Source organism: Thermobia domestica, chromosome 9 (genome assembly GCF_964235325.1).
Source record: "Thermobia domestica chromosome 9, izTheDome1.hap1.1, whole genome shotgun sequence".
NCBI classification, from domain to species: domain Eukaryota; kingdom Metazoa; phylum Arthropoda; class Insecta; order Zygentoma; family Lepismatidae; genus Thermobia; species Thermobia domestica.
In genome coordinates, this window is record NC_137462.1 from 272,892,605 (window position 1) to 272,917,681 (window position 25,077).

Below are 25,077 nucleotides of genomic sequence, written 5' to 3' on the forward strand. Positions count from 1 at the left end.
GCAGTGTGAACGCGCTCTTTTGCGTGGAGGAAGAGGGGAGCTATACCCGGAGTGAATTCCCCCTCACAACTTTTCAATTACTGAATGCAGTCTTTTTTTCGTAGAGAAAAAGGGGTATACCCATCCTTAAGAGTAATGTCACCCATTACTGAACGTTACTTGTTTTATACATGGATTTCGCAGTGAGGCACTAGGATTTCAATGTAAATGTATGCAGCAGTACTAGTAGAGGGGGTTATCCCCCTGAAATGATGAGGTAGTGATCCCTCACTGAAAGACTGGGACTTCATACCCCAGAAATGATGTGGTACCGCACCACTTAAGTAAATATTTGCTCTGTCACTTAAAGACTTGGGTTTATATTCCTTATTTAACCCAAGTTTTACTTATACTTGCTTGATTTTCAATACTTTGATAGAATATTAAGACCAACAGAATATACAAGCATATGTATTTGAATGAAGTGAATATGTGCTGTGGTTTATTACACATTGAAAACATATATACTATACTCACCTGAGAAATATACGGAACTTTGTCGCACACGCGTCAGCACTGCGGGACTTTCAACGCACAACTAATCTTTAATTATGACTTTTGCCGATAGGTGTCACTAGTAGTAGTGGTTGTGCAATACATGATAGGACACGATATAACATGCATTTGGTGTGTAGGGGGTATCATTTCCTTTCACGGCAGCGTACGTGTAAGATCAAGGACAAGCTTTAGCACATCTTAATTAATTAACTATATAGTTTTAATACTATTAAATAAAGTATAAAGAAATTGATTCAAGCCTATTGTATTCCAGACATTGAAGCTTTGCCGAACCTTGAGTGGTGGTAGCAGCACAAATAGAACACCCAAACATTTTTGTTTAGCCTTACAGCGACACAGAGTCGACATTTTTTCTTCTTTTTCTGGTGTTGTGAACGAACAACTAAGGCTTGAAAGGTGTGTATTTCTTCACTTATTGTTTTTAAAAAAAGAAAGAAATTATACATATTTGAGCTGTATTTAACCAATATTAATGAACAGAGAGAGACTTATTGTGTCTGGATATTTTAAAAGAATAGATTACATCTGAATATAAGTGAATATATTTTACTGATTTTTTTTTTTCATAAATTGAACAAATTGTTTTCTATTTACATATCATTATTTGACTATAGATTGAAAATAAGTGAATGCTTTTTATTTACATATCATTATTTGACTATAGATTGAAAATAAGTGAATGCTTTTTTTATTTACATATCATTAAAATATAACTATAGGTTGAAAGTAATTGAATGTGCTCTCTCTCTCTTTTATATTCAAGTGATATATTAACGTCAACTTGATAACTCAAAATAGTTTTTTCTTTGTCTTATTTCTTTCAGATGGATTTCTTCTGCCCATCCGAAGAATTGAATATGGTTGATGAAATTTATCTCCAGGAATTGGTGCGCGGTTTCAACGAGTACCCGAGGGTCTTCAGTACCTGGAAAGCCATCATGGAATTGAACAGGCTGGGATATCGGGGCTCGGGGAGATGCGATGCACTCCTACGCGCCCTTCGTGCCTTCGAAGGTAATGATACATTACTTCTCCAGCACTGCGTAAGCAGTGCTGATATAATAGACTTATTTTTGTATGGATTTTTCCGTACATGTGATACTTACGAATCGGCGCAGTCAAAACTCTTTTATTTATTATCATGTGGGGAAGGTCAGGTGGATAGGATAAAAGATACAGAGTTATCGGACTTTTTTGATTTTGGCACGCGCTTTGTTTCGGAACCGTGCTTAATCCCATCCACAAATAATGCCATAGTCATGCCCCCTCAAGAAAATCATAACTTGAGTCCTAATAATCTATATCAATTAACAAATGAAGATTTAGCTTTCTTGGATGAAGTAAATGGGATTGGCACTCAAAATTCCGATGAAATACCAGCTGAAGAAATGAGGAGTTTGGTTCAAAACGAGGACAATGCTGTGGTTATACCCACGCAACAAGTCCAGGGAGAAAATCCTGTATACAATCCGCCTGAATACTGTGTACAGGATAATCATGACTATGGGGACCAAATGATTTTTACTCCTCAGCCTAACCCGTCATATGGCAATGTTCCACCAATGGTTGGACATGGCAACATAAACAACAACAATAGTACAACTGGTACTATTAGTAGTCCTAATAGTGGTAGTACAGGTGGTAGTGGTAGTGATAATAATAATAATGGCGGGATAATCAAAGAAATAGTAATTTCGAAGTTATAAGAGAAAGCAGACAAAGGTTTCGTAAGTTCCATCTTACGGGACATGAAATTGCCGTCAGACCTGTGGGTGATGAAAGGAACATTAATAACCCAGAGGCTTATATCGAAAGCTTAGTTAATTTTGCGTTGGAACATGTGATCTCCAATGCACGCCCCTCGGACTACATTGGCTTATACATAGAGAGTAGTAATAGTACCAACAACAAACCAGTGTACGTTCCGTTTAGAAGAAAGGGCAATTTCTCTGCTAGGACAGTCCTCACTTCAATCGAACGTGTATTAAATTCGAATGAAGTGTTCCTTTTGGGGCAAGAACTATTGTTTCGATTTCATATCGCTGAGAGTATGCACGGCCAGGGAAGAAATGCAACGAGTGCCGTTGACAAATATGCAAAATATCAAGATTACTTAGAAAAACGATTAATTCGTATTGAAAATAGAAATATTTACTGCCTCCCTATGGCTATTGTATACTGGATAACCAAGCATACATCAAGCAGGCAGAGTTTGTGTAATTTAAGAACAAAAGACTATGATACATGGCTTCTTAAAGCAGAAGTTCTCTGCGAGATGGCAGGTGTTAACGTTGAAAGTAAGCAAGGTTGTGACTTTTCCGATCTGGACCTCTTTCAAACATATTTGAAAGGGGAATATCAAATCGTAGTTTATGAGGAGCATGAAAAGAATAACCGGGAATATATAGTACGTTACCCGGGAGAACCGGCAGAAAATAAGATTTTTATCCTTTATCGAAGAGGTAACACTATTGGTCATTTCGAACCTATTCGTAACATTAGAACTTTCCTCAAGGCACGAAAGTATTGTTATTATTGTTTGGAAGCTTATGATGAAAGGTCACGTGCACACAAGTGTAAAACTCGTTGTACTTATTGCGAACATACTCACGAACGGGACTATACTGCAAACAAAATTAAATGCAATGCATGCAATAGAGAGTTTGCTGAAGGTGAATGCTTTAATAATCATCTGACACCTAATAAAGCGGCTAGGTCTGTATGTGATAATGTAAAGCTCTGCATCAATTGTGGCGTCATTTTTGATAAGAGAAGTCGAAAATCTGATCACATGTGTGGTGAACATTTTTGTTCAACGTGCCGAGCCTATGTTGATACAAACCATACATGTTTTGTTCAGAGACAGCGACCTCTTCATACGAAAAGGTTTATGTACATCACCTATGATGTAGAGACGATGTTGAAGGCACCGAATGATCGCGGTGAAAGGGAACACGAAGTTGTACTGGTGTGCTGTCGTCATGTTTGTCACGCCTGTATAAGAAAAGGTATCGATGAGCCCTGTAAAACGTGCGGTGACAATGTTGGAAATCGTTCGTTTTCTTTTAAGACAATGACGGCTTTTATTAACCATGTGTTAGTAGAGCGTCCTGTCTTTCAGAAAATCGTGGCAATCGCCCATAATGGTAGTCGCTACGATGGTCTCTTCTGTCTTAGAACTCTAATAGAAGACCAGCATATTGTACCCAGTGTCCTTATTCAGGGTCAAAAGATTTTTAATATCAGTATAGGTAATCGTATCTTTTTCCGCGACTCTTACCTTTATATTGGCGTCAAATTATCCAAATTACCAAAAACGTTAGGCCTTAGTCAAAATTTAAAGAAGGGAGATTTCCCATATTTATTCAATACTGAAGAAAATCAAAATTATGTTGGTCCCTACCCTCCGATTGAGTACTATGACCCTGAAGGGCGAAGCACAGAAGAAAGAAAACAACTGGAAGCCTGGCACCAAGAACGTGCGGAAAGTGGCGAGGAGTTTAACCTGCAGAGGGATATGTTGGCTTATTGTGAGAATGATGTTAGAATTCTAACAGAAGCGGTCATTAAGTTTAGCGCTATCATCGAAGAGAAAACGGAGGGTTTGCAATGTTTCATAACATCATCTACCATTGCAAGTCTTGCAATGCGGACATATCGTACCTTGCACTTACCGGAGAATACTATTCCTATCATTCCCGCGTTGGGATTTCATCATAAGACCAAGTATAGTACAAAAGCTATGCAATGGCTTATGTATATGGAAGACCAATTAGGGGTAGAAATCCAGCATGCTAGGAGAGGTGGGGAAAAGTATATTGGTAGGTACAAGGTCGATGGATGGCACGAAGGACTCAACGCTGCCTTCGACTTTTACGGGTGTTATTTCCATGCCTGCCGCCTTTGCTTCCCCTTTAACCGTGACGCGGTTTTGCACGATGCCCAGGACTCGTACAATACGATGGAGAAACGATATGAGCAAACCATGCGCCGCCGTAGGTACCTGAAAAGTATAGGTGTAAACCTATACGAAATATGGGAATGTTCTTGGGACAATAAGGTAAAGATGGATAAGGAAGTGCAAAAGTTTGTTCAAGAACGTTGTACTAATCTACCTGATTTTCTTATTCCTAAGAACTGTTACAACGGTGGTCGCACGGAGGTCTTTCGTTCCTACGTCAATTGTGCGAGTGATGAGCGAATTTCCTACGCCGATGTAACATCGTTATACCCTTGGGTGATGGCACGTAAACCTATGCCGGTTAAATCACCTAAGATTCACACGGGACCGGACTTTCCAGATGTGGAAAGTATTCACGGTGTAGTCAAATGCACAATCGTCCCTCCAAAGGACCTCTACTTTCCGATCTTACCATACGTTGCGGGAGATCGATTACTTTTCGGCCTCTGCCGCACATGCATGGAAGAAGAAAACACTAACGAATGTACCCATAGCGATGCTGAGTGTGCTCTCACAGGAACATTTTGTACACCAGAGTTACACCTTGCTCTTAAAAAAGGTTACAAAATAATCGATATACATGAGATATGGGAATTTGAACTTTTAGATCCTGAAGAGGGGAATTCAGGAGGGCTGTTCGGGACCTACGTGAATTCCTTCCTTCAGATGAAGCAGGAAGCCTCTGGTTTTCCTGCTTACTGTACCACTGAAGAAGACAAACAAAAATATATCGATGAATATTATGCCCATGAAGGCATACGATTAAATTATGACAATATTAGGATGAACCCGGGATTGAGGCAATGTGCAAAGCTATACCTCAATTCATTGTATGGTAAGTGGGGGCAACGCACAGACATGTCGCAGAGTATAATCGTTAGTGATGAGGTTACCTTTCTTAGGTATTTAACTACGGCAAGGTATGAAATTCAAAGTGTGGTGCCAATTGATGATGACCATCTCATTCTCACGTACAGAGACATTGAAAATGAAAACGTTCCGTTGGAGTTTTCCAATGTGATACTAGCCGCATTTATTACTTCGTGGGCTAGACTTAGACTTTACGAACTACTGACGACTGTAGGACCTGACAGAGTAATCTACTGTGACACTGACAGTATCATGTACTTACAGAAAAAAGATGAGGAACCCTTGTTACCGCTCGGAAACTATTTGGGTGATCTAACGAATGAAATTCCTGAAGGTTGGGAGTTTACAACCTTTATTGGTCTTGGCTGTAAAAATTATGCTATGCGGCTAACAAACGCCCAAGGGGATGTTCGGCATATATACAAAATTAGGGGGATAACACTAAATGATAGGACCTCTCAGAAAATTAACTTTGAGAGTTTCTATAAATTAGTGTCTGGACAATTAGAGTCCACAGTAATAGAAAACCCAAATAGCATCGTTCGTAGACCGGGGTTCCGTATCTTTAGCTGTAGAGAGACAAAAACACACCGTGAGGTCAACAAAAAACGAAAACGGATTGACGAACCTGACATGACCGACGATGAACCAATACGAAAACGTGCAAGTGTACCTTACGGTTATAGGCCCGCGGATGAGTGAATGTGACTTGTATGAGTGTCTCTTTCATGTAATGAAACCCCGAACCATCATCGATTGTAAAAATATTTATTTTTAATTTATTCTTAATTTATTCCTAATTTATTTAATTTATTCCTAATTTATTTAATTTATTCTTAATTTATTTTATTCTTTTTATATTTTCGTTTGCTGTGCAAACAATGTATAAACTAGTCACTTCAGCTTTAATTTTATATCCCAGTGATTTTTTATCCATTTCATTACTATGTATACTCCGAACAATCAACGATTGTGAAAATATTAAAATTCCCTTGGAAACTTGATATTCAATGTGTGAGTGTGAGTGTGTGTATATAAAGCAGAGTCTCTATTGTATGCATTCATTTGATTACAAGATGTTAAAGTTTCAACATCCCTCTACTATTTTAATCGCTGGTCCTTCAAGGGCTGGTAAAACTTGTTTTGTAAATCGTTTACTTAATGAACATGATCAAATGTTTAGTATAAAGTTTAATGATATTGTTTGGTGTTATGGTGCAGTAATACCAAAATTAGATGCAAATGCAAAAATACGTTTTGTAGAGGGAATACCTGACATGAATAATTTTGAAATCAAAGAAAATTCATTATTAATACTTGATGATTTAATGTCAGAAACTAATGGTGATGTTGCTAATTTATTTACAAAGTATGCACATCACAAAAAGTTAACTGTAATATTTATTATTCAAAATTTATTTCCAAAAGGAAAACATGCACGTGATATTAGTTTAAATGCACATTATATTATAGTATTTAAAAATCCACGTGATAAATTACAAATACAATATTTAGCAAGGCAAATTATGCCTCGGTATAGTAAAGAAGTCGTGAGTGTGTTCGAAGAAGTAACACGAGAACCTCACACTTATTTATTATTTGACTTGACACAAAAAACAAACGATGCATTGCGAATACGTACAAATATTTTTCCGAATGAAATCATGTATGTGTACGCTAACGTAAAAGACATGCATACAGAAATTTTTGTTTAGTCTGCATCAAGATGTTGAAGGTGAAACAACACTACAGCACGCTCCGTGCGCTGTGCAAATGCAAGAATACGAAACGAAAACAAATTTTACAAAATGCTTCAGGGGATTTAATAAGAACAATATCTCAAGTAGCTAAGAACACAATAAAAGGAAACATCCCTTTAAATTCTCGTCAGAAGCAACGTTTACGTAGACATAAAAAGATCTTACGTGCTCTATCTCAGCAACGTACTGCATTGAATAAAAAGAAAAAGTTGTTACTACAGAAAGGTGGTGCTCTTTTACCGTTAATCTTGGGACCACTTCTTGCAGCAGTGGGAAGCAGTATTTTTAGTCGTTAAATATGTCAGAATTACGTAAAATGATTTTAGTTCCTGAAAATGCTGTACATGAAATTCAATCGAATCTTAAATCCATAGATTCACATCAGTCACGTTTAGATGAAGAAATGAATAACATCTTAAAACGTCGTGATCTTAGTGTACAACAAAAGTGGAAATTATATCAACAAGCTTTGCATCGTTATTTACAGTATACATCTTCTTCACATAAACCTATTACTTTACCTATCATTCAAGAAGAAGAAGAAAAATCATCATCATCAACAACTTCCAAACAAGATAGCAATACTTCTATTTTACCATTTGTATCAGACATTTTACAATCAGTACCGAAAACACTTCGTAGGAAAACAGATCTATTATTAAAACAGTTGACAAGTTGTAATAAAATTCAGTGGGATAAGTCTGGTACAGTACGTATTCATGAAAAAACAATACCAGGTTCAAATATTATAGATTTAGTAAATGATGTTGTTCGTACAAGAAAATATTCAAGAAATCCTATAGGTATTCATGAATTTAAAAATTTATTAGAAGATCTTAATGTTCCTAAAGAATTTATTGGTACACCTATTAGCACGCCAGCATCAAAAGTGAAAAGTAGTAGTAGTAGTAGTAGTAGTAGACGACAACGTATTCGTAAAGTAAGAAAATCTCCTAGTCCTGCAGTAGTAGCTAATTTATTTAAACATTGGAAAGAATATAGTATGTAAAATGACAAAATTATCCAAAATATATTATGATTATTCAAATCCTGATTCTTTATCAAGTATACAAACATTACAACGCAAAACAAAGTTATCTAAAAAGAAAATTAAAAAATGGTTAGCTTCTCAAGATGCTTATACATTACATGCACCAGCTCGTAAAGTTTTTGAACGTAAAAAGTATTATGTTAGTGCACCAAATGAAACATTACAAATGGATTTAGCAGATATGCAAAATATTGCAAAGTATAATAATAATTATAAATATATATTATGTTGTATTGACATTTTTTCACGTTATGCATATTGTGTTCCGTTAAAAACAAAGAAAGGTCCTGAAATGGTAAAAGCAATAACAAAAATTTTTAAAAATTTCAAGTTACCTGTGTTTAACGTACAAACAGATTTAGGTGGTGAATTTTATAATCGACATGTAAAACAATTGTTTAAAGAATATGAAATTAATCATTATAGTGTTCATTCCGAAATTAAGTGTGCGTTAGCAGAACGCTTTATACGTACATTAAAAGAAAGATTGTATCGTTATTTTACTGCAAAGAATACTTATCGTTATATTAATATATTAGATCAAATTGTAAAAAATTATAATCATTCATACCATTCAAGTATTAAAATGGCACCTGCACAAGTAAATGATTCCAATGTGAATCAAGTGTGGGAAACATTATACGGAAATAAAAAGAATAAGAAAAATATAACTTGCAAATTTAGTTCGGGTGATTATGTTCGTGTTAGTAAGTATAAACATAAATTAGAAAAAGGATATTTACCTAAATGGTCACAAGAAATATTTATTGTTGACAAATGTATAAAGTCAGATCCTGTCACTTACAAATTAAAAGATTGGAACGGTGAAGAAATTAAAGGAATATTTTATGCAGAAGAATTACAAAAAGTAATTATAAATTCAAAGAAAACATATCTTATTGAAAAAGTATTGAAACGTAAAAATGGGTGGATGTATGTAAAATGGTTAGGATATCCATCAAGTATGAATTCGTGGATTAGATCAGATTCTATTCAGTCTGCAAAATGAATTCGAACTTTACACACGACTTTTACGTTACTCTTCCTTCAAATGCAAGTAGCAATCTTTTTGATAATAATACAACATCATCATTTCGAGTTAAATTGGCACAACCTATTGATTTACGTGATGGGGAATGGGGTGTTGCATTAACACAAATTAATATTCCGTGGAGTTTTTACAATGTTGGTGAAAATGAAGAAATTATAATTACTAGTGTTATCGATGGTAAAGTTGAACGCCACCATGTTCCAATTACACCTGGATATTATTCATCAATTGAATCTATTCTACAATTAATTCCTGAAAATGCTCGTATGTTACACTATTTAAAAAATAAAAATCAAATTGTTATTAAACATTCTTTGAAATTAGAAGATCAATGTATGATTGGTGTTACACCAGGATTACAACACATTTTCGGATTTATTAATGAAAATACGCATGATGTTAAAAAAGTTATATACACAAAAGTTAGAAATGTTGATTTAATATTAGCACGTGGAAAATTTCCATGTGATTTAGATTATAATATTCCCAATACAATTAATGTTTGCATTGATATTGTAAAACAACAACAAAATATAGGACCATTAGTTCGAAAACTTAGTGTATATAATGTACAACACGGTCATGTAAAATCTTTTGTGTTTCACTCACCACATTATGTTAAAGTTGAAAAGAAATATTTTGATACGATAGAAGTAAACTTAAAAGATGAACACGGGTTAAAATTACCATTTCGTTTTGGAACTTCAAACCTAACACTTCACTTTAAACGAAAATGATTTCTGAAAGTATTGATGATAGTTTTTACATTACACTAGTTTCAAATGCTAGTACAGATGTATATCCTACAAATAGTCCAACACATTTTATTAATCAATTAAAAAATAATATTCGTTTATCAGAATCCGATTGGTATGTAGGATTAAGTGAAGTACATATTCCATTAACATGTTATAATGTTACTGAAGGTGAAAATGTTATATGGTACAAATTTAAAAATGCAGAACCTATGAAAAGTAAAATTCTTGTTGGATATTATCCATCCATTCATCATTTACTAGAGGAATTAAACGCAATATCAAGTTTTATAAAATTTAGTTTTTCAAATGTTGTGCATGTTGAATGTGATGAACGTGTAGAATCAGTGACATTGTCGCCTACATTAGCTTTACAATTAGGTTTTTCTGAAAAATCAGATCTTGTTAAAGAATCTCGTGGATTCAAACAACCATATGTTGATATCGGATATCCACATCAAATTTTTATATATACAGATATTATACAATATCAATTTTTAGGTGATACAAAAGCACCATTATTACGTATAGCAACAATCTCTGATATTAAATACGGAAAAGTTCAAACAATTACCTTTGAAGATATTCATTATATGCCACTTGCAAAATTTTGTTTTAACACAATTGAAATACTATTAAAAGATCATGCAGGGCGAAATTTACCATTTCGTTCTGGGACACTGACCGTAACACTACATTTTAAACGCTCTCCTGCATCTGCTAAATAATAATTATAGGAAAAAGATGAGAGCAAGACGTGTTACTTATCACCGTGGACGTGGAATACCATATTTTTCAGGACCTGTATATCAAAGGGGACATGGTATAGGTAGTTTCTTTAAAGGATTATTTCGTTTTGCTTTACCATTTCTTAAACAAGGTGCAAAAACTGTAGGGCGTCAAGCATTACAAACCGGTATGCAAGTTGCGGGTGATGTATTAGAAAATCGACCATTTAAAGAATCTGTTCGTGCGCGTGTAAAAGAAGCTGGTAATAGTTTAAAGACAAAAGCAATTAATAAAGTTGGACAGTTGCTAACTGGTAACGGCAAGAGACGGTCACGCAAGAGGAAAGCTCCTGCAATTGTAAAGTTTGGACCACCAACAAAACGTAAACATATACACGACATCTTTTCATAATGGCGCTCCTAAATTCAAGTAGTTTTGAATGTTGTACCAATGAATTTGATTTCTTTTCTATACCAATGACACAAACAGCTATTGAAGCAACTACAAATGCTGAATATCGTCCTATTTCCACATTAACCTCAGAAGGACCTATTGAATTTGTTATTCCAGGAGAAACAGGGAAATTTATTCATCCTGCATATCTATATCTTTATGTACGTTGTAAAATTACTAAAGCTGATGGTACAACTTTAGCTAATGATGATACTGTTGCACCAGTAAATAATTTCTTACATTCTTTATTTAGTCAAATTGATATTTCGTTAAATGATAAATTAATTAGTTCCTCATCAGGATCTTATCCTTATCGTGCATACATTGAAACATTATTAAATTATTCTTATGACGCTTCTCAAACACATTTAGCATGTGGGTTGTGGCATAAAGATACTGCAAAAAATTTTAATAAATTAGATAATACAAATGCTGGTTTTCAAAAACGTGCTAATAAGGTGAAAAATAGTAAATCTTTTGAAATGTATGGACGTCTTCATACTGATATTGTAAGTTTAGATCGTATGCTTCCTAACAAAGTAAGTTTACGTGTAAAACTACATCGTAGTAAAGATAATTTTTGCTTAATGTCCCCTGAAAATACAAGTTATAAAGTTGCACTTGAGGAAGTTATTCTTCATGTACGACGTATTGATGTAGCTGCAGATTTAGCTATGCAATTAAATACACGAATGGGTTCGGAAACGGCCAAGTTACCTCTGACGAGAGTGGAGACAAGATCTTATACTATACCTGCACAAGTAAAGTCTTACAACATTGATAATCTTTTCCTGGGTAATGTTCCTAAAGGCCTGGTTATTGGTTTCATCTCCAACACAGCCTTCAATGGGAAATCACATCTTAATCCCTTTGAATTTCGAAACTTTAACGTTAACAAACTGCAATTACAAGTCGGCTCAAAATCATTTCCTCCCAACCCCCTCACTCCTGATTTTAATAACAATTTATATCTTCTAAGTTACTATACTTTGATTTCAGGTACTGGTATATATTATCAAAATTATTCACATACTGTTACTCTTGATGAGTATCCAAACGGATATGCTCTGTATGCTTTTATTCTATCTCCAACAGGAACTTTAGACGATAACACGTGGGATGTGGTACGCGATTCCCCTGTAAATTTAAAAGTATCATTTTCAGAAACTTTAACTGAACCTGTTACATGCATTGTGTACGCGCAATTCGACTCCTTAGCACAAGTAGACAAAGATAGAAATATTTATACTGATAACACCTTCTAATTTATTCAGTTGAGTAGGATGAGGGTTGTTGTACACTTCTCGGCGTATCATGATAACGAAGATGACTTTATTGTAAAAGAATTAGCCATTGTAAATCCTGACGTTCCCTTTTTCCAAAATTGGATTTTTAAACCACCATTTCCTTTAAATAAGTTAGCTGAGCCGATCGTAAGTACAAACAAATATCTAGGTGAGAATGTGTATGGCATTACCTGGCACGAAGGCGATGTAGAATATTCCCATCTTAAGGAAATACTTCAATCATATTGTTCAAATACTACAACAATATACACCTACGGAATAAATAGAAAGTGTTTTCTTCAAGAAATTCTTCAAAGAGAAGTTACAAATTTAGAAGAAATAAACTGTCCAAAGTATACTGCATTAAGTTTTCACGTTCATCGGTGTGCACATAATAAGCATCGTTTCGGACAATATAGGTGCAGTGTTCATGAAGCATTACTGTATAGTGAATATGTAAAAGTGTATGACTATGTCTTACATGTGAATAACAGTGATAGTTACATACCTACTACAATTAAAAATAATAATCTTCATCATGTATAGTGACGAATTGTTAAAAGTGTTACTAAGTGATAAAGTGACTGGTGCAAGTGTTACTGGAATTTACCCTATTGACAGACTTCCTGTAACGGTAGAACCTCCTGCTGCACTTGTGATTAATCTTGATACATCTGATTCTGCTGGTTCCCACTGGGTCGCAGTGTATATCAATAAGAAAAAACATGGGTACTACTTTGACAGTCTTGCTATGGACATTCCCAAAGAAATAAAAAACTTTTTGTCGAAAAATACTAAAATGTACTTTACGAATAATCATCAATATCAACATGATAATTCTGTGTTGTGCGGGTATTTTGTCTTGTTCTTTTTGCATCATATTATCCGCACTCAATCATTTCAAAAGTGTTTAAAAATGTTTAACAAGAAAAATTTGAAAAAGAATGATGATATCGTTTATAAACATGTGAACAAATTTTTTAAAAAAAGAAAACAGAAATAATTTTTTTTTATTTTTTTATTTTTTTTCTTATTATATGTTTACAATTTTTTTTATTTTTTATCATATATACAATTTTTTTTTCTTAAATTTTCAATAAATTTTTTTAAAACACATCCCTGCATTTTATTTACAATTCCTAAGAAAAACATTACAATCTTGATAATGCATTAGTTAATGCTGTTGATCTTTCATATTTCCACCAATAATTCAACTGATGTGCATTACGATATGCACATCCTGATTTCTTTACAATATTTGTATGAAAATTACAATAATCATTAAATGTGTTTCCACATAATTCACTTAATGGTGGACAATGTTTTGTTTCTAAATCAATGACATTATCTAATGCAAATATTCTTTTAATCCAAAGAGATTTCTCTAAACCTTTACAATAAAAGGATGAATTCTTTGAACATAATTGATATACAAGGTTTCGTATGCATGATACAGTATATCCAGTTTTGCTATTCCATTTCAAACCATGTAAATTTAAAGTTAACCAATCAATTTGTTTTTGACATCCTAATGATAATAAATTATAATCTATTGGTGATTTTACCAAGCAATGGAAATTTACTGTATCATCGCATGCAGTTAAACAAAACTCACGAATGATAAATTCATTATCAGACATTTTAAAACCTTGAATATCGATAATATATTGATTTACACATGGTGAAATTTCATTTGTGTGATAAATGAAAAACGGAATAACCTGTCCAACAAATTCTGTATTTTTTAAAAGATCACAAATTTTACGCATAAACCATATAAATGAGATTTCACTATGTTCTTGTTCAAAAACTTCAAAAAGTTCACTAAGAGTTTTATCAAGAGATAAGTACTTCGTTGCAAATGTTCCAGTATTATGAAGATGAGTACAATCATGAGGAAGATTTAACTTGCATTCCATGCATTCAATTGGATTGGTGTTACGTAAGTATACTTTTATAGTTTTTAATACACAATTCACATTAATGTTTTCATCACTGCATAACACACATGAAACACTAACTCTATTCGAATACATTTTCTCAATCTGAAATATTCGCTTTCCGTTTGTCTTTTCTTATGAAAATGTCCAGTAATTCCGGAAGATAGTCTGTATCACTTAATAATTCCACATACGTTTCATAGAATTTTTCTCTTGTTAATATTCCAATAATATGGGTGTTTGCATACAAGTAAAACACATCTTCTTCAACACTAGGACTTGCAATAATACTCCATGCACGGGTTTCCAATGACTCTGGGTGTACATTCATACAATCATGCGCAAAATCATGAGGGGATCCTTCTCTACATCCATCGCATATTAATGTATCGTTGAAATCCCATTTTTCAATAGCCTTCTTTATACATTCACGGTCCACCTTTTGACTATTACAACAGCAATCTAAACCCCAAAATCGTGATGTTCTTGATAATACTGCTGGTGATGACGGTGGCGTTGGTGAAACTGTTGTTAGCACTGGTGAATCTATTGCATCAAAATCATATTCATCATCTGACGATGATTCGTATATTTCTGTTTCAGCATCGGATATTGCTTCAGTGTTAACCTCGTAGCGTTCTTCTTTCTCAAAGAGATGCATGGTGTCTCTATATATATTTTCCGCTATAGCCCGTATTTAAAGTATTTTCATAGCCACAAGGTAATCACGTGTTCATCATTCGCCGCGCAAAACTTCTTTTTATCACCAATTAGCAAAGGGGCATGATTCAACATGTTTACCTGCCACAACCTCAATCTTCTTTGTATTCTTCGCCGTCAACAATATCTTGTGTTCAGCTACCCTGGCGCCAAACTTCTTTTATTACTCTGTCGGCACTCTGTGATGTGTACTAAACGTGTCGTCGGTTTTCCTTTGTATTTGTCTTCATGTTTTAACACGCACCTGTTACCCAACAACGCCATCTTTCCCTGTTGCACAACCAGTTTCCAAAAAGCGCGCGAAAAGTTCAGTTCATGTCTTAAGTTCACCAGCGAAAGACGTACAAGAACCACGCTCTGTATATGTACCAGCAATGCTTATCATACCGCACTATACATACATATTCTATACACGAAATTTCTAGTATGCTCACACAGTGTTCGAGAAAATAAAGATACGATCCGTCAAATTAAAAAGTCCCGCATGAATAAAGTTTATTCCCTCCACCATTTTAATATGAATGCAAATGGTCAAATTAATTAATATATAATCACAATCAGAGATTGTTCTATGGAGTATGCTTTAGCATACGATTTGGGAAAAATAATAAGGAGCTTGCTTAGCAAGCAATCCGTAAAATAAGATGTTCCAAGTAATTTATTAAAAGAATTAATTAATATAATCACAATCAGAGATTGTTCTATGGAGTATGCTTTAGCATACGATTTGGGAAAAATAATAAGGAGCTTGTAGGGCAAACGATCCAATAAATAAACAGAGTATGCTTTAGCATACGTTCCAATAAATAAGGAGCCTGCTTAGCAAGCGAACCAGTACAATTGTTCCGACTAATTTATTAAGAAAATACAAATAAAAGAATAATTAATTTGATCATAGCATAGCTGTTAGAAACAACCCTATCAAAATCATGTCCTTCAACCTCTTTTCTAGAAACTACTCCATCCCTCCTAACACTCAACCTTTTCCAGGAACCCGTCTAACCACCTAACAAACAGGGTAATAAAACCACCTCCCCCTAAAACCTCCCCAAGGCCGACACGGCCATATTGACATCAAATGTACACTGTCATAAAAGCAATTAAGAGGGCAATAAAAGCTATTGTGGTGTACAATCCTAGACATTCCTACTTGACCCGTGATCCGATGAGTTAGAAGTAGCCGACATCCTCCAGCAGTACCGCAGAATTTTGCAGTGGATTATTGATGTTCACTGCTCAATCTTGAATGTTGAGGTGTTGGATTCCTGGTGTGACATTTCTTAACCAAGGTGCCATATCTTAAATAATCGTCTTCGCATACTAAAAAAATAATGCAGTATTTCTTTAAAACACATACTATATAGAAAGCTTTAACAATAGTATTCCAGCTCAGCAACATCTCTTAAATTTTACAGCAAATATAACACAGGCTCTTTCGATTCAGCTTTCACATACCTCATAAAAAAAACACTTGTATTATTATTATTATTATTATTATTATTATTATTATTATTATTATTATTATTATTTACCTAGAGGTTCAACGCCGCGTTTACAAACGTTATACATTGATTTCTATCCTTAGCCAACTGGATCCAGTATCTATAATACTTTGTATTCCTATTTCTGCGAGATCCATCTTAATGTTGTCGTCCCATTTATGCCTAGGTCTTCCTAATGGTCGTTTTCCGATTGGATTTCCACTTAAAATTTTCAAAGCGTTCATACATCCTTCCAGTCTTACTAAATGACCTACTCAGCTGAGCCCAGATTGATAAACGATGGTAAGTAGTATAAATTGTGCAGTTCCTCGTTATGAAGTTTCCGCCATTCCGCATTCCCGTTCCTCTTAGGTCCAAATATTTGTCTTAGGATCTTGTTTTCAAATACTTTCAGCCTACGTTCTTCCCTCAGCATAAGCGACCAGGGCATAGCAGGCGTTTGTTTGATTGAATGATTACCTCTATCAGGTTAGCGTCCCTTTCAGGAGCGAGGCTATATTAACCGTGAACCTACATCTTCTTGTGGAATCCGAACCACATGAGATCCCGCCAGGAATCGAACTCGGTTCTTTCATACCAATAGCAGATGCTTCAGATAAAACGCCTAGTGTCTTTAAATCACAAATACTTGGAGATAAAAGAATCAAACAATAAGTGGTAGGGAAATGTCAGACAGCGCTATGCTTGCCGCACAGGACCCCCTATCATGGGGTCCTGGAGGGTATCCCATGGGGCTCAATAAAATAAAATGTTATTTGCTTATAAATTACAAACAGCTCAAGCTAAAGGGTTGAAAAAAAGCGAGATAGGAAATGTCAGAAAGCGTAAAGAGTGCAATGTTCTGCTTGTTCCACAGGATCCCCTATCATGAGTGTCCAGGTGCTAACCGAACATTTTAAATAGTAAGGTATGAAATTTGATACATCATTATAAGGACCCTGGAAAAACAAACATCTTTTGTAGAAAAAAATTTCGTGGGGAGTATCGTTTACGAAATGGCCACCAGTCTATTATGAATTCTTTAACAGTCGAATAAAACACACAGTAGGTGGTGGCAATTTTGCAAACAGTGCCAGAGATGAAAACCTTTTTCCCCTACAAAACTTGCATGTTTTTCCTTGGCATTTTCATAGATTTATCAAATTACATAACTTACTATTTGAAATGTTCGGTTAGTACCTGGGGAAGCATGGTAGGGGGCCCTGTGAGGCAACAAGAACACCACATTCTATCCAGAGCACCAACTTCTGACATTTTCTATTTCGCTTTTTCCAACCGTTTAGCTCACTAGGCGTGTACCCAGAAATTTTTGTTGGGAGAAGTCCAAGCATTGGGGGCGGGGGGGCCAATATAGGGATGACCAGAACCGGTTCCTGGGGGAATCGATTTTCGGATCTGAACGGATCCGGTTCTAGAAGATCCGGTTCCGGAACCGGTTTTTCGGATCCAAGTCTGGAACCGGTTCCCAAGATCCGGTTGTAGAACAGGATTTTCGGATCCAGGTCTGGAACCGATTCTGAAAACCGGATGTTCAAGAACCGGAACTTTATGGCCATCCCTACGCTAAACCCGAGCTGCTGGCAGGCTGTGAGCAGTGTGCTAGATGAAATGGTGGAAGCGACAGGCAGGCGCCCAGGCGGTGGCCGCTTATCACATTGGGCTAAACCAATTGGGTAACTGGCAAACTCATTGGCTAAATAGGCAAACTGGCAAACCCATTTGGCTAAACACAAACTGGTGGACCAAATTTTTTTTTTCAGGGGCACAAGCGGGTCTGGGCGGGGGGCACAAGCGCATGATCCTCTTTGCAGTGTTTTGAAGGTGAACTTTGTGCATCCTTTACGGGTCTTTGGGGGCTTTCGTATCCAGGTCTGGAACCGGTTCCTAAGATCCGGTTCTGGAACCGTGTTTTCAGATTCAGATCTGGAACCGGTTCCTAAGATCTGGTTCTGGATCCTGGTTTTCGGATTCGTTTCTGGAACTGGTTTTTCGGATCCAGGTCCGGAACCGGTTTCGAAATCGGTTCTAAAAACCAGATCTCCAAGAACCGATTGCTCGCGCAACCGGTTCCGCCGGAACCGGAACTTTGTGGCCATCCCTAGTCCAATACTTCAAACCACTAGGTCTATGTAGTATTGAATGAGTATCGAAAAGACGATAAGTAATTGTAAAATATTTTCAACTATATTTTTAGGGAAAAAAGATGATAGATTGTTTTCACAAGAAAAAGAGTACAGATGAAGTGTGAGATCAAATTTTCATGCTATATCAATCATTTCTCTGCTAACCAAATATAGTTTTGTATGTTGAGTTACGAAGTTTTGAGGAAGTGCGGACACGGTGAACTGCCCCCGTGAGGGCGCCCCTGGCTTGAGCTGTTTGTGATATATAAGCAAAGAGCGTTTTATTTTATTGCGCATAAACTCACAATTAAATGGTGGCCATTTCATAAATGGTGCCTCGCACGAAAAAAGTTTTCTTACAAAAGTTGTTTGTTTTTCCATCGTCTTATCATGCTCGGCTGACCCTAGAGGCCCTGCGGGCAAGAAGAATACTCCATTCGATATATCCTTTAATATTTTACTGTTTCACTTTTTGTTTCATCCGTTTATCACTAACCGTTTGTGATTTATAAACACTCAGGACCCCACGTGTGCAACTCGTGCATTTGCACTGGGCGGTAAATTTCGAGGGGCGTCCAAATCTGTCATAACTATATTATTTAAAATAAATATTTCTGGTTGGAAACATACTTCATGATCATGGTAGTTAAATTTACTAAGCTGATTTTCTATTTGAATACAACATTCATAAATCATGTTCAGGTCGAATTACTTTAAGGTTACAAGGACAATGCTAAAGCAAATGGTCAAACAAAATCCCAGCATGAATTGCTTGATTGTTGTCAAATACAAGAACTCAATTCTCGAACACCAGTAAACACCTATTCCATTTAGTTAGTTATCACAGTTTTGATATGAAAACTAGTTTTGTCTTTGTCACAAACAAGTTCCTTATCATTGAACGTGGAAACACATGTTCTTTCCTGACTTTTTTTTTTTTACAAATATAGAAGGAAAATAAAAAATCAAGATCAAATAATAGTTGCACTGGAATTGCAAACTGATATATTGAGATTAAAGCTGGATATTGGATTCTATAAAAAGGATTACCATACTTCCTCTGCAGGTGTGTTTGATTTATCTTTCACTAACATAATAGATTATTCAAAGAAAAAGTCACAACGAAATTGAAGTGTTTAGGCCTTTCTGAGTGCGAGTGAACTTTCCCTCCCCTTTGTTATTTATGATGAACTTAAACTGTATACTTAAAATCATGGCTTTTAAGATTTGGGGCGGCAAAGGAGGGGCGGCAAATGATCCATTGCACAAGGCACCAAATTGCCTAGGGCCGGCCCTGTAAGCACTGAACGTTTTATCTCAAATACTGGTTTATAAAGAAACAATTTCTCGTTATCCCTTACCGCATAATACCCACGAAGTCCATGACCTGGAACCGAACCCAGGGATTCTTTATTCTAGAGGACATAACTAAAAGTTTTAATGATATATGCAACTGTTATACACGATAGCAACAACAGTTTAACGAAATATCATGAAATACAATAAACTTCTGAATGTATATGTACAATTGTATTTGTAAGTATACTTGTTGGGTGGACATTAAAACATTGTAATATAACATTGAGAGGTAATACAAGAGGTTTATATCGTTCTTATATTGAGAGAACCCTATAAACAAGGAATAATAATATCTTAACGACCCGGTTATCTTGTCTTTCGAATTCGTTATGTTCATTTTGTACTTGTTTCTTGCTGGAGTAAGTTACTTCCAGTAGAAGACAATACTGGTTACAAGGACAATGCTAAAGCAAATGGTCAAACAAAATCCCAGCATGAATTGCTTGATTGTTGTCAAATACAAGAACTCAATTCTCGAACACCAGTAAACACCTATTCCATTTAGTTAGTTATCACAGTTTTGATATGAAAACTAGTTTTGTCTTTGTCACAAACAAGTTCCTTATCATTGAACGTGGAAACACATGTTCTTTCCTGACTTTTTTTTTTTTACAAATATAGAAGGAAAATAAAAAATCAAGATCAAATAATAGTTGCACTGGAATTGCAAACTGATATATTGAGATTAAAGCTGGATATTGGATTCTATAAAAAGGATTACCATACTTCCTCTGCAGGTGTGTTTGATTTATCTTTCACTAACATAATAGATTATTCAAAGAAAAAGTCACAACGAAATTGAAGTGTTTAGGCCTTTCTGAGTGCGAGTGAACTTTCCCTCCCCTTTGTTATTTATGATGAACTTAAACTGTATACTTAAAATCATGGCTTTTAAGATTTGGGGCGGCAAAGGAGGGGCGGCAAATGATCCATTGCACAAGGCACCAAATTGCCTAGGGCCGGCCCTGTAAGCACTGAACGTTTTATCTCAAATACTGGTTTATAAAGAAACAATTTCTCGTTATCCCTTACCGCATAATACCCACGAAGTCCATGACCTGGAACCGAACCCAGGGATTCTTTATTCTAGAGGACATAACTAAAAGTTTTAATGATATATGCAACTGTTATACACGATAGCAACAACAGTTTAACGAAATATCATGAAATACAATAAACTTCTGAATGTATATGTACAATTGTATTTGTAAGTATACTTGTTGGGTGGACATTAAAACATTGTAATATAACATTGAGAGGTAATACAAGAGGTTTATATCGTTCTTATATTGAGAGAACCCTATAAACAAGGAATAATAATATCTTAACGACCCGGTTATCTTGTCTTTCGAATTCGTTATGTTCATTTTGTACTTGTTTCTTGCTGGAGTAAGTTACTTCCAGTAGAAGACAATACATTGAAATATTTTGCCCATTGCATTCCAAGGAAAAGGTAATTTCACTGCAGTTATACGACTTTCTGAACATTGCAATTTCATTCCATTTCCTTCCGTCAAATGTATACATATATATATATAACTGTATGCATCTTTTATTACCGTACCATTTGTTTAGTAATCTGCTATCATAGCAAAACTATTTCCTTTCATGGAGAAAAAAAAAAGCAACATTTAACTCGGAAGAAACATATTTCAGAAAGGAATTACAACACTTGTTAAACAGTTCTGTTTTCTTAACTGGGTTAATAGTCTTAAAGGAAGACAGATTCAGAAAAGCAAAGATTTTTGTTTACTTTTGAATTTTCGTTCCAGTAAAGTAAAATGCAAAAGTTTACCGGAAATCAGACTTATTAAATATAGACCACAAAGGTTGAAAGCTTTCAGTAGAGTCACATTTGATTAGCATCAGGGGGAGTACCACGAGGGAGGGTCCACCGCGTACACTGGGTCTGGACCAGAGATGGAGTGGGTCAGTGGATCAAGTGGGTCAAGTTTTATGAGTGGGTCAGTGGGTCGTGGGTCAACAGCATGTGAACCACTGTGACCCACCATCCACTGTGACCCGCTGCGACCCACCACCCACCATGACCCACTGTGACCCACTACCCACCATGACCTTTTGCGACCTATCTCCCACAGTGAACCACTGCGACCCACCACCCACTGCGACCCACCGACTCAGTATGATCTACCGACCCCCTCTGCTCACTGGATTGTAGACAGTATCTTCTGAAGACTGGTAAATTTGTCTCCGTTTTACTTTTAAGACCTTCATTTCCCTTCCTTTTCCACTTGTTTCTGTCTACTTACCTGAGGTGAATATATCTAACCAAGTGAAAAAAGAACTTCAGGCACTTTTCGATATTGATATTTTTAATTGTAATAATAGCAATAGGACTTACACTACAACTTAGCTTTCGAGACCTGTGAGTTTTTAGAGCTAACTACTGGAAAAAATACATTTTTGAATCACTGTAATATATAAATTGTTATATAAAAAAATTGAATATAACGATGTGTGTCTGATCATCACGGTCAAATTGCAAAGTCAAATGAAATTACTTTTGGTATATAGTTAGGCCTTAATCCAAATTGGGATGTTATATTGTTTTTATTATAATGCATAATATCCTAAGGAGGTACTGAGTATCCGAATTTTTGCGAGAAAAAAATGAGTATCTCGCAAGCCGTTAAACTTACGGAGCTGAAATTCAGTGTATTAACTCTTTATTGAAAATAAACAGAATGTGTCCTAGCATTTTTAAAAATTTTCCTTTATGTGGGGGGGGGCACTTTCTATATATGAAAAATTGGTAGTGAGTTGGTTTGTAAAAATGATCGAAAACGATCGATGTTATTTAAGAAAAAAAATCAGAAACAAAAAATACAGTGCTTGGCTTCATATATCCATTGCTATAATAATTGCTGAAGCTTATGTTTATTATATGGAGCGCTTACAGCACAGGGCAATCAACCCATAAAGTTGTGAGAAAAATAGACATAAAATTTGAACTGTGAGCTTAATTACACGGAAATTTGAAGTTTGGATTGTACGCATAATTGTATGGAAAATTTTATACTTTTTTCCCTTTACGTTGGTCTACTTACTTTGATTTGGAACTTTGAAATTTCATCCTTTTTTCCACTGAAAAGTATTGATAATTCAACAAGGAAATAATTATACTATGATAATTTAATTGAAATTCATCGTAATTTGGCACATGGCAAACAGCAGTGTGGTAATTGAAGTTGAAGAAGGAGGGAAATTCCCATTCACCTCTGAACACTTTCCAGGAACCTCGTTCTCTTTCGCTTTCTAGACGGGGTAGGGAACTTGGTAATGGTATCAAACCTTCATGTGTAATTACAAAAATTAAATTTAGAAACAAATAAGAAATCATCAGTTTATCAGGCTTTAATTGATAATTTATTCACAAGATTCCCTATCAAATGCGTGGTAGATGAAGTTTTTGTTCTACATGGGTCGACATTGCCAACTGACATGGTCGATATGGAAAAGATATTGTATGGTGATAGAGATTTGATACTTCTTGCTGAGTATTTCAAAACTGACCAAGAAAAATCGTTATCAGACTTAAGTCTAACAAGTAGATTGTCGATGAGAAGTTGCAAAAATCGGGTAGAAGTATTATCAATTTCCACGACAGAGTGCGAAAGGGGATTTCCCCTTATGAATTTACAGATGACTGATATTAGAAATAGACTAAGTGCTCAAACATTGTCTAATTTGTTGCTCATCAATGTTAATGGCCCACCGCTAGACAAGCTCAAAGTAGACGAGCTAGTTATTTCTTGGCTGAAGGATGGACATCATTCCACTGCGAATGATTTACCGCCAAAAAATTACCAACAGGAAATAAATCCGATTTCAGATTTGTTTTAAGGTGGAAAATTACGTGTTACGGAAAATGTATACTTGTATTACTAATGGTTTATTTGTGTTATTCAACTTTGTACCTAATTTTTAGTAAGTCTCTTCTTTGCTTTAAGTAAACTACTTTGAATAAATATTCATAATAATTGCAATTATGCATATTTGTAATTTAAATTTAACGTGGTGTTTTTAGTGATTACACAAATTACAATTATGAGCATACTTTATGGAAATGCTCTCACATAGGGTACCCGAGCACCTTTATAAACTATGAAAAAATGATTTTTCAAGTCTTTTGTGAGAAAAATAATATGAACTGAGAAACCATAACCTTTTGCATATTGTACAGGGGTATTTTCCTGCGAATAGAAGTTTCTTGTGGAATGCGTTCAGAAATTAACACTTGCAAGAATACTCTCTTAGTAAAGTATATTTTAGGCACACACTAATTTCCACCCACCTCGAACTGTTTCAATTTCCTCACTGACAAACATTTTACTATTTTATATCGTAAAGGTCATATCCACCGTTATTGCAACAGTGGTGCTTGAGTGATTGACTAGAAATTCAAACTCCGATTAGTGACAATTTCACAGTCTTTTTTATTACAAGTGTAAACTCTTTACTCAGTTCAGAAGAGGCCCTGGATTTTGTTGAGTTCAGAGTTGATGACGATGGATTTTGGTGAGTCAGAGTAGGTCAAAGTGGATGAGAGTGGTTCATGGTGGGTGGTGGGTCACGGTGAGTCAGAGTAGGTCATGGTGGGTGGTGGGTCAGAATGGGTCACGTGGGTGGTGGGTCACGGTGGGTGGTGGGTCAGAGTGGGTCACGGTGGGTCGTGGGTCAAAGTGGGTCATGGTGGGTGATGAGTCAGTGGGTCGTGGGTTAAGTTTTCATTGACCCACGCCAACTCTGGTCTGGACACTCTCAAAACTTTCTAACTGAACATGCATTTTCACTTTCTCAACAAAACTATACTTGTTTAACAGGGAAATGATTGATGTAGTATAAACATTTGGTCTTACACTTCATATGTACTCTTTTTCTTATAAAAACAATCCAATTCTATCATTTTTTCTGAAAATGTAGGTGACATTATTTTAC

At 35.5% G+C, this 25,077-nt stretch overlaps 2 protein-coding genes across 3 annotated transcripts in view; one reads left to right on the forward strand and one right to left on the reverse strand.

Annotated features, from left to right (window-relative positions):
- The window catches only part of LOC145660698 (limbic system-associated membrane protein-like), a 1,132,467-nt gene that overhangs the window by 413,547 nt on the left and 693,843 nt on the right, over nt 1-25,077 (reverse strand). The gene's annotated exons all lie outside the window — the stretch shown is intronic.
- Nucleotides 713-18,877, forward strand: LOC145694293 (uncharacterized). The gene is made up of 3 exons (XM_081770380.1): nt 713-954; nt 1,383-2,163; nt 18,831-18,877. Exons 2-3 carry the CDS (start codon nt 1,383-1,385, stop codon nt 18,875-18,877), a joined length of 828 nt encoding a protein of 275 aa, XP_081626506.1. The 5' UTR covers nt 713-954.